Raw genomic sequence first — 11,816 nt, 5'->3', positions numbered from 1 at the left:
CAAGTTGAGAGGCGGAAGAGAGAGTTATATGTTGAAAGAAAGAGAGAGGTGAAAAGATTAGTAAGAGAGAGTAAGAAGAGAGTCGATGAGGAATTTGGAGGAAATTTGAGTGTAAAGTGGAGGGACTGTAAGAAAATGTTCTGGAAAGAGGTGAAAAGAGTAAGACAGGGTGGAAGTGAAGTTAGCAGGGGAGTGAAAGATAAAATGGTAGATTACTAGTGGAGAAGGGAGAAAAAGTGAGCAGATGGAGAGAACACTTTAAGGAATTGTTGAACATAGAGGATGGAAGTAATGCGAGTATAAGTGGCTGGGGAATGGCTGGGAGAGGGAGGGAGGTGAGAAGACAAGAAGAAATCAGTAGGATAGAAGTTGTGGAAGCAATGAAGAAAGATAAATTGGGGAAAGCCCCAGGAATTGATGGAGTGTGTGGTGAAATGCTGAAGCATGGGGGAGAGATAGTAGTAGAATGGATGTGGAAGATGTGCAGATTGGCCTGGGAGGAAGGTAGAGTCCCGGAGGATTGGAAGTCAGGTATAATTATTCCCTTGTACAAAGGAAAAGGGGAATAAGAAGTGTTTGGTAATCATAGGGGATTTGTCTTCTTAGTATAACAGGAAAAGTGTATGGTAGGACACTTATTGACAGAGTTAGAGAAAGAACAGAGAAATTAGTTGGAGAAGAACAGGGAGGCTTTAGGAAGGGAAGAGGTTGTGTAAATCAGATATTCATTCTTAGATCTTTAGTGGAAAAGTTTCTAGAGAAGGGAAAGAAGTTGTATGCGGCTTTCATGGATTTGGAGAAAGCACATGACAGGGTGGATAGACAAGGATTGTGGAAAGTGTTAAGAATATATGGAGTAGATGGGAAGTTGTTGAATGCTGTGAAGAGTATGTACGATGGTGCGAAGGCTGCAGTGCGTGTAGATGGTGAACTAAGTGAATTTTTCTCTTTGAAAGTTGGGTTGAAACAGGGATGTGTCATGTCTCCATGGTTGTTCAATCTGTACATGGATGGGGTAATAAAAGAGGTACAGGGTAGGGTGGTGGATGTTGGAGTGGCCCTGGTGGGAGGGGGTGGTGTTTGGAAGCTCCCTGTGCTGTTGTTTGCAGATGATACTGTGTTGTTGAGTGAAGACGAAGGGGAGCTGCAAGGCTTGGTGGATGAGTTTGGGAGAGTGTGTAAGAAACGGAATCTAAAGGTGAATGTAGGGAAGAGTAAAGTGATGGTCTTTGAGAGAGGTGAAGTCAGTGAATGTACAGCGAGGCTGGATGGTGAGGAATTGGAAAATGTGAGTACATTTAAGTACTTGGGTAGTGTGATGAGAAAGGATGGAGGTTTGGGGGGTGAAGTGTTTGAAAGGGTACAGCAGGGAAGAAAGGTTGCTGGTTCTTTGAAAGCAGTGATAAGAAACAGGGAAATGAGCATGGAAGTGAAAAAGTTACTACATGACAGTATTGTGATACCAACTCTAACGTACGGAAGTAAAGCTTAGACGTTGTTGGAAGGACACAAGTCAAGGGCGAGAGCAGTGGAAATGAGTTATTTAAGAGGAGCCTGTGGAGTCACATGGAGAGACAGGCTGATGAGTGAGGATATAAAGGAGCATTGTGGTGTTGATGTGGATGTGATAGGAAGCATTATGAGGAATACACTGAGGTGGTTTGGCCATGTGGAGAGGATGGAGGGTGAAAGACTGACGAAGAGAGTGTATGTGAGTGAGGTGGAGGGGTGGAAGAGGGATGGGGAGGCCGAGGATGAGATGGAGGGATGGGGTGGAGAGGTATATGAAAGAGGGGTGTGTGAGTTGGGAGCAGGGCAGTGAAATGGCGGGGGCCAGGGCGACTTGGAGGCGATTTGTTTGTGGCCACCCCAAACGGGATTGAGGCGTCTGGCAATAGGTAGATAGATAGATAGATATTCTGTCATCAGCTCACATCCCGAGGAATCTTAAATACTTGCTCTGCACTGGCGATTATGCAATATGGCACTCTTCCCATAATGCACAATTATCGGCTGGGCAGATTCAAGCAGCCCTTGACCCCGTCCACCAATGGGCCTTGCAGTGGGGATTTAAGTTTTCTGTCCCTATGTGTGCCGTTGTATTCTTCACTAATCATAACATACCTAATTTGTGCTTAACTCTGAATAATCAGGCAGTACCTTTTCAAAATTCTGTAAAGTTTTTGGGAATCCATTTTGATTGTTGTTTGAACTTCAAAATTCATGTTAATAATTTGATTGCTCGTTGTGATAAACCAGTAAATGTCCTCAAGTACCTAGCGGGTACTACGTGGGGTGCCAACAGAAAATCTTTATTAGTGGTGTATAAGTCCCTTATTCGATCGAAGCTAGACTATGGCTCACAGGTGTATGGCTCGGCATCCGATGCCATGCTGAAAGGATTGGATGTGTTGCAGAATAAATGTTTGCGAATGTGTCCTGGAGCCGTCCAGTGTACCCGTGTAGCTCGTATGAAAGTAGAGGCAAATGTGCCTCCCCTCCGTATTCAGTGTGACCACCTGGCCTTATCATATGGCCTACGAACATCGAGGAAAAGTAATATCGGCAATGTGGCCTGTACCCCCCTGCATCAATACCACCATCTTCTGCGGGGGGTGCGTCGGCCACTTGCCGTTCGCCTCCACTTACTAACTCAGGAGCTTGGTGTGGACCTCAGTGACTGTGACAAGTTGGTGTTTAAAAATATAGCGTCTTGGGAACCAACCGGTTTTACTGTTGATGTGTCATGGCTCCCAGCACCGAAGACCAAGGCGTCAGAGGCGGAGGTCCACCACTTGTTTCGCACTATCATCATTCATCACTTGGGGTCCCACCAACTGTACACCGACGGCTCCAAGTCAGGTGAATGTGTGGGTGCAAGTGTGTGGTCAACTGAATGTGCACTCAGGTATCAGTTGCCGACTCATACATCTGTGTTTACCTCCGAACTTTTTGCTATCGACAAAGCCATAGACTATGCTCGCACTACTCGGCATGACTCATTTGTCATATTTTCGGATTCGAAATCAGCCCTTCAGGCAAGTGCATCCTCCACTACGGACTCGCACGAGATCCAGGGCCGCATTGTTAATAAGCTGGATTCATGCAACAAGTCATTCACGCTGATCTGAGTGCCTGGTCATTGTTGTATCTACAGCAATGAGCAGGCTGACTTACTTGCAAAGTCGGCTGTAGAGCTTGAGGAGACTTGGGACATCCCTCGTGATCCGTGGTCTAGTCTCTCAGAAAGTAATCAATAAATCTTCTGTGGCAAGGTCAGTGGACCAGACTAAATATTCCAACGTGTAAGTCGTACCTGGGCGACTTGGACACTGCCAACTGTCCCAGTCACCTGGAAGAAAAAGTGTTGGCTCGTTTGCGGCTTAATGCCACCATCATAACGCACATGAAACCTTATATGGAAAGACGATTCCCACCGCACTGTGACATCTGTGATGCGGTGTTATCTATCAGTCATATCATCCTGCGCTATCGGCGATTCTTTTGTGAACACGCTTCACTTACAAATTACTGCGGTGCAGCAGACGTCCCCTTCACCCTTTCCACCATCCTGAGTGATGGGGACATTGTTATGACTGATAAATTGATGGCTTTCTTGAGAGAGAACGGACTGATCAGAGTGATGTGACTTTTTTACTATATGGTTTTGGTTTGTATCGACTGTAAATATGTATATATTGTACTATTAATTAGGGTTGACAGTTGACATATTTGAAATAGGTCCACCTTCCCACTGGTCTATTTCTAATATTGATGTCCTCTACATTAAACCCGGTTCCTTGACTGACAGTCACCCGCTGATGAGTGCAAGTGTGCAATATAGAAAGGTATTGGGTACTTGCAGTCGATGGTGGTCTGTTAGGCGAGTTCCTTCACTTTTTGTACAAATTAAGTAAATACATTATACTGTCTTGTTAAGTTGTCCTAATTAGGGCCGACAGCTGACGTATATGGAAATGTTCCTGACTCCTCTGGTTCTCTTTCATATACTGATGTCCCCTATATTAGGTTGTGCCTCGATTGACAGTCACCAGATGATGAGTGCAGGTGTGTAATGTAGAAAGTCATTACATATCTGCAGTCGATGGTGTCCTCTTGGTCGAGGTCTTTTTACCATTAATGTAGGTTTAGTTATTTGTCTCTTTAGGATTTAGTATACGTTAGCGATTTGTCAGTTAGGTGATTAGTTTCAGGTTCTTTAGATTAGGCATTTTTGTTTATAATGTAAGGTCTAAAAATACAAAAATATAAAAAAAATAATAATAAATAAAAATACCAAAAAAATATAAAAATTATATATATAATATATATATATATATATATATATATATATATATATATATATATATATATATATATATATATATATATATATATATATACGTGTGATTGAAAGTGTGTATGTTTATATGCATGGATGTGTGTGTGTATATATATATATATATATATATATATATATATATATATATATATATATATATATATATATATATATATATATATATATATATATATATATGTGTGTGTGTGTGTGTGTGTGTGTGTAAATGTATATGTGTGTGTGTGTGTGTGTCTGTGTAAATGTATATACATATATATATGGCCTTAATAACCAGGGGCTTTGGCCCCAGTGGTTGATAGGCCCGGGAAAAAAAAAATCGGCGTTACTATGGGAGTACCAACTTGTATTATTTCATTTCAATGTGCCGATCACTTGTTTCAAGCTAGTGAAACTTTTCCTTATACACTCAGGAATACCAGTGTTAGAAATGTTTCATGGGCCATTTTTCACTAAATTTATTTGTGTCAATTTGTATGTGTCCGAGTTGTAAATGGCACTTTCGATTACTGAGTGTTCATTTAGGCTTATATATTACCTAAGTATACATTGTCCTTCCACTCTGTTGAACATTCATATATTTATTTTCGCCATATACCTTGAATATTCAAAAAATATATATAATATCACAGTGTTCTATATATACTTCACTTTCACTTATTCGTCATGTACTTCTTATTTCACTGTTCAGCTAATACCAAGAACCCCAGAGTGAACAAAATCTGGATGAATTGCCTCTCTGAGACCTTTTTGGTAACTGGGGATGATTGTCGAGGAATGGGAACTCTTGGGGCAGGGTGAAGCAATAGCTCCCACCAAAAGTGAGAAACACCAAACTTAAAAACAACACAAAACCCCTGTGCAGGACTTACAAAGTCATTTGTCCCAGAACTCTTTTCCGTCCCGAACATGTACTGTACATTCACTACGGCGTAGGGAATAAATCTGTCCATTAAAATTTATTCCGAGGGAAATATTGAGAATGTAAACATGGACTAAAATTTTTACCAGAAAAGAACATTTCATTTTAAATTGCTGTAGAGTAATATGCAGGGGTGTTCCTAGAGTATTTGGCATCCGGGGCAGACCTATCCACTGGCACCCCCTACCTCCCAACGATGAATAATATACATATGAAATTTCAGAAAAGTTTATTGTGAGTGTAATTAAGCTTATCAAATACATTTTTAAATATTGTTCATATACAGATCTGTAGATCAATATTTAAATATGTAGGCCAAAACTTTTGGCTCATGTAAGCTCCTGAGTCGTCCCTCAGAAAGGCACTGTCATACATGCTTTTTTTTTTTTTTTTTTTGTAATAGTTTTACGATAGTTTCATGATTCAGATTTAATGAAAATTAAGCCATACAGAATCATTTACTTTCGGTCTAGTTTCTGATAGAAATACTAGAAACCTAGAAACAGCGAAATGTAAAAGTTACCATTCAGCTAAATGGCACCCCCCTATGGGTGTCACCCAGGGCGGACCGTCCCCCTTCCCTCCCTTAGTACGCCACTGGATATGTGGATGGAAAACGAGCAGAAACAAAAGATGAACAAAGCACAGAAACAAGAGAGCACTGGGGATGGGAGAAGATTCAGAGTTTTATACCTGTTTCTAAATTCTGCACTGCCATCACACAGTTTTTGTAGTTGTGGAATGTAGTAAGGGTACAGAACTCTGCCTCGCCTCCCGTCCCAAATGTTCTCTTTGTTCTATGCTTTATTCATCTACTGTTTCTGTTGTTTTTCCATCTGAACATCCTAACAATAATATTAAAAGAAAAAAAAAATGTTTTCTAATTCATGATCTTTTTATAGAAGCTGGCTGCCAAATACACGTTAGCCATACTACTAAACGACTTTTAACAAGATAATAATCGCTACCGAGATTACTGATACAAAATATTTAAAATGCATTCGTGGAATAAGCCGACACGATTCCACGAAGATCTATATATTTTCAGAAGAGGTATGAATGCTAGAGAATTTTTTTTTTTTCTTTCCGTAACTCGCGTACTTTTGCTAGTGATCCTGCTCTATGGATGAAAAGAAATATCCACGTGGTTAAGAGGTTTCTTGCTGTAATACCAGGTCGCGTACTAGTTTTGCCACCTGATTTCGCGACTCCTACGAAGGTTAGCGGGACCTTGCAAGTAGTTTTGCACTTAAACAGCGAAGAAGTTTTAGTTCGTATGCTTAAAGCTGGGTTTCTTGAGCGTGTAGGTGTGCACGTTCCTATACTTTGTGTTCGGGACACCATTTTGAACCTGCGACATCCCTTAACTGAGTGAATTTTTCTCTTTGAAGGTTGGGTTGAAACAGGGATGTCATGTCTCCGTGGTTGTTCAATCTGTACATGGATGGGGTAATAAAAGAGGCACAAGGTAGGGTAGTAGATGTTGGAGTGGCCCTGATGAGAGAGGGTAGTGTTGGAAACTCCCTGTACTGTTGTTTGCAGATGATACTGTGTTGTTGAATGAAGACGAAGGGGAGCTGCAAGGCTTGGCGGATGAGTTTGGGAGAGTGTGGAAGAAACGGAATCTAAAGGTGAATGTGGGGACGAGTAAAGTGATGGTCTTTGAGAGAGGTGAAGTCAGTGAATGTACAGTTGCGAGCAGATGACTCGAGGCCACCTAGTCCACCAAGGTGTTGGTGTTTTATCTGGCAACAGTGGTAGCTGTGAACTTCACCGAGATTCAGTCTGCTGTCCGGGCGAAACAAACCCAGTGATAATTTGTCAATGTGCAGTTCTAACTGGTCTCCCATCAATAACATGCAAGTAAACGTATAATACTGATAATAATTAACGTGTCATACACGTGGTAGATATATTTATAACCATAGTATTACAACACTGGCATCCAGAGAGTGCTGCGTTCATTCATGTGATACACACGGGTATCGGTAGTCATTTATTTTGTTCGACTATCGTCGTGAACCAAACAACCTTTACCAGTTTTCAAGAGATATGCAGTAGGGTTATCGACTTCCCCACAACCTAGCATTATTATCACAAAAAACACCGTCATGCCAGTCGTCCCTCACCGTTAACCTCCCTTTCGTCGACCTCTGACTCTAAAGCAGATAGAACAGTTAAAGGTTCACACCACAGTAGGCGGAACAAGGGGAGGGGAGTGTGGTAGTTAGTTACGAGTATATGGAGGGTGGTGGGCGAGGAAGGGCGTGACGAGGTGGGACGTGTGATGGGAGGGGGGGTGAGGGGACAAGTGGTAGGCTGCGGCATTAACGTATAATTATGAGATTAGAGGTTGTAATAGGTTTGTTTTGACAGAGAAAACCAATGTTTCTTTAATATTCGAGTGATAAAGTCGAACGATTACCCTCTATAAATGTTTATCATCATGAACGGGTCAACTATTTCCACCCCCCATCCGTGACGTCACTTGGTGCCTACGTCACAAACCAAGGTGGTGATGGAGCTGCACGCTCGGGATACCCGTGTGTCTCACATGAATGAACGCAGCACTCTCTGGATGCCAGTGTTGTAATACTATGGTTATAAATATATCTACCACGTGTATGACACGTTAATTATTATCAGTATTATACGTTTACTTGCATGTTATTGATGGGAGACCAGTTAGAACTGCACATTGACAAATTATCACTGGATTTGTTTTGCCCGGACAGCAGACTGAATCTCGTTGAAGTTCACAGCTACCACCGTTGCCAGATAAAACACCAACACCTTGGTGGACTAGGTGGCCTCGAGTCATCTGCTCGCAACTGTACAGCGAGGTTGGATGGTGAGGAATTGGAAAATGTGAGTACGTTTAAGTACTTGGGTAGTGTGATGAGTAAGGATGGAGGTTTGGAGAGTGAAGTGCTTGAAAGGATACAGCAGGGAAGAAAGATTGCTGGTTCCTTGAAAGCAGTGATAAGAAACAGGGAAGTGAGCATGGAAGTGAAAAAGTTACTACATGACAGTATTGTGATACCAACTCTAACGTATGCAAGTGAAGCTTGGACATTGTTGGAAGGGCACAGGTCAAGAGAGAGAGCAGTGGAAATGAGTTACTTAAGAGGCGATTTGTTTGTAGCCACCCCGAACGGGATTGAGGCGTCTGGCAATAGATAGATAGATAGACATCCCTTAACAGTGATCGCTACTGGAATTTCCGATACAATATTGTATTCTTATCCAGTCTTTTGTGCATGTTGCACTTTTTCGTATTAAATGAGAAACAGATATGGGAAGACGTTTTACAGTGAAACAGCAAAAGAGAGCTGTACGTCTCTCCATTTATTCGAAAAATATCTACTGTATGAAGAAATTTACCTGGAGGTGATTTAAGTCCGAAGAATTCAAGATTATCCCGCTATATCACATAACTGTCTGCATCATAGCTGAAATATTGATGCAGGCGTTAATCAAGATCACACTGTACAGCCACCTTTACCCACAGTTTATTATTAAAGTAACTAAATACATCATTACTCTCTTTCGTCCCCTCCTCCACTCCCTGCCTCCTCTTTCCTTCCTCATCTACTCTCCCTCCAGCCCGAGGGTTTGCCTTTCCCCCTTCCCTTCACTCCTTGAACAAAACAAATAAAACAACTCTGACAAAACTTCTGTCTGTGCTTTTTCATATTTTATTTCATGTTTTCATAATCGCATAATCGTTAAATTATATTTTATTTGGCAAAAATATCCATCCAACAGCATGTCCACCTCTAAACCTTTCCCTAAACCTTTCTCACTTATTTCTCTTCACTGCTCGAAAACATTAACGCACACTAATGAGATTAACGCGTTAATACTAAATGAGTTCTTGGAATATATCGTAATGATGTTTGGGTAGCTTACCATTTTCACTAATATTAAAAATCATGCAGACAATACAAGTGTTCTAGATATTGTAAAAAGTATTTTTCTGACCTAGTCTCTCACATTATAATGTTTTAGCAACAGTTCTCAACTTGGCGGGCCCTTATTTGGCCTGGTCATCCCAAGGGAGGTAAAGCTAAACAACAGCAAAAAAGTTATCAACTGTGGATCTTTCCAGCCAAATCCACCATTACACTCGTCATCAGCAGCAAGCTTGAGCACAGGTACTCTCCTAACATCGCGACAACCTGTCTGTCACCCAACCCACCACCTCTATGATCCTCCAAGTGTGTCACGAGTCAGCTATGGTCAGACTCAAATATGAAGTCGGTTTGGGTGGGGCCCGAGAGGGGATTTCCCTCTCTACAGCTCTGCCTCATCAACCCCAGTACCTATCTCTCTCTCTGTCATACGTCAGCTATTTACTATTTGAAATTGTATATTAAATATTTTGTACTTATTAAATATATTAAATAAGGGTATATAGTGCTATGAATGTGTCTCTTTTTATGATAATAACAATGATTTGTATAAATTCCACACCACGTGACAACGTCGCTTTCCGACGTTGCCAGAGGTCAAGGACACCCACCTCAGACTACAGGTGACCGGTCATTTCCTCCCTGATCTCCACCCACGATGGCAGCTACTCCGACTCGCTCTCGAGTGCTCCACAGTCGGGAGAAAGAACTTATTTACAATGTGAACAAGTATTTTTTAGAAGAAAAGGCTATTGGAGACTTTATAATTCCACCTTCAGGAGCAGTTGCTCGCACTGCCAAAGCTACCAATGTTAGCGAAAAAACAGTCCAAAGAATCTGCTCCAAATTTAATAAAGCTTGTGTGACACAAATGTCACCAGAACAGCTTGTATTCTCGTCACCAAAAAAGAAGCGCAGTGCAACTGGAACGAATCTCGACGATTTCGACAAGCGTGTGGTCAGAAGAACTGTCCTGGGAGTCTATGAAAGGCATGAAATTCCTACATTGCACAAGATTTACGAAGAACTCAAGGAAAACATATCTTTCAACGGAAGCAACGAGTCTCTTCGCAGGATTCTCTTGCAGATGGGCTTCAAATATACAAAAGTTGATGGCCGAAAGTTCCTTATGGAAAGGAGCGATGTAGCAGCAGCTTGGACCAGATTTTTGAGAGAAATTCGGCAGGTCAAAGTGTCTTCCCAGAACATTGTGTATCTTGACGAAACTTGGGTAAATCAAAATTATACAGTTGGAAAATGCTGGACTGACACTGCATCCCCACAAGCCACTGGAATACAGCAACCTACTGGAAAAGGACGTCGTTTAATTATTGTGCATGCTGGAACGAGAAATGGCTTTGTTAACAATGCTGAGTTGATATTTCAAGCAAAAAACAATGGGGACTACCATAATCAGATGAATTCAACACTTTTTGAAGACTGGTTCAGGAATCAACTAATACCAAACATTTCACCAAACTCTGTAATTGTTATGGATAACGCTTCCTATCATTCAGTCCAACTTGAAAAAAAACCAACCTCGTCCTGGAGAAAATCGGATATAAGGGACTGGCTTATAAAGAAGGGAGTACGGCCCAGCGACGAACTCTTAAAACACGAGCTGTATGAACTTGCAAAGAAGTTTGATACTGGCACAAAGTATGTAATTGACACAATTGCTGAAGAAGCAGGGCATCGGGTCATAAGATTACCACCGTACCATTGTCAGTACACCCCTACTGAGCTCATTTGGGCTCAGGTGAAGACCTATATAGCCAAGGCAAACACCTTCAAAATGGTTGATCTTAAACGTCTTGCCAAAGAAGCTTTGAATCATGTAACACCGAATAACTGGATGAAAGCAGTGCAGCATGCTGAACAACAGCAAGAAGAAGATTCACAGCAAGACGTAGCAGTCGACCATTTCGTGGATTCATTCTTAATCAACATATCAGAAAGCTCGGAGGATGAATTGTCTGATTAAAGATCAGAGAGGACTTATGCCTGCTGGGGAAACCTCTATAAAAAAAACGCGCCAAGACTTTTACCTCAGTGGTGGTGTGGAAAAAAGGTCGAAACAATATAGAAGAAAACAAAACTTATAAATATATAAAAACTTTCTCAATCAACTGAGAGAGAGAGAGAGAGAGAGAGAGAGAGAGAGAGAGAGGAGGTTTGGCAGAGCTGTAGAGAGGGAAATCCCCGCGCGGGCCCCACCCAAACCGACTTCATATTTGAGTCTGACCATAGTGACATTGGCTTTTGTGGGAAACCACGAATTCAAGTGGAATCCCAGTTTATCGTTCAGTAACCGCTTATTCGGACGGAAGCCTTGTCAAATCAATTTTTCATTGTCATACGTGATCGTCCTTGTGTGAGACATTAGCGCTTCCGCTGAGCGATTTGTTTTGGGCACGCTTCGCTCACTCGACCATTAAAAAAATGCGGCCTAGTGCTCCCCTTTTCTTTCCCACGAGTTACTCAGTCCAGTGTCTGTTGTGACGGAGAGAGGTACTGTGCTCCAGAAGTGTGAGAGAGAGAGGTCAGCTAGCACCAGACTCCACTAGACTACAGTTCTCCAGTGGTCCCACCCTTCTTTGGGTGATACACCACATTTATT

At 41.8% G+C, this 11,816-nt stretch overlaps 1 protein-coding gene across 1 annotated transcript; it reads left to right on the top strand.

The window, feature by feature from the left end:
* Nucleotides 1-10,067: 10,067 nt before the first annotated feature.
* Nucleotides 10,068-11,180, top strand: LOC145406397 (uncharacterized). The gene has a single exon (XM_080277559.1). It carries the CDS (start codon nucleotides 10,068-10,070, stop codon nucleotides 11,178-11,180), a length of 1,113 nt encoding a protein of 370 aa, XP_080133685.1.
* Nucleotides 11,181-11,816: the final 636 nt, after the last annotated feature.

This window comes from Coenobita brevimanus, chromosome 70 (genome assembly GCF_032717465.1).
Source record: "Coenobita brevimanus isolate Jiangsu-jjx chromosome 70, ASM3271746v2, whole genome shotgun sequence".
In the NCBI taxonomy this organism is placed as follows: Eukaryota; Metazoa; Arthropoda; class Malacostraca; order Decapoda; family Coenobitidae; genus Coenobita; species Coenobita brevimanus.
The sequence above is the reverse complement of the archived record's forward strand: the minus strand, read 5'-3'. Positions and strand labels throughout refer to the sequence as shown.

Bases quoted from the DNA above. Each gene is read 5' to 3' on its own strand.
- LOC145406397 (XM_080277559.1), top strand. From the start codon at position 10,068: ATGTCACCAGAACAGCTTGTATTCTCGTCACCAAAAAAGAAGCGCAGT.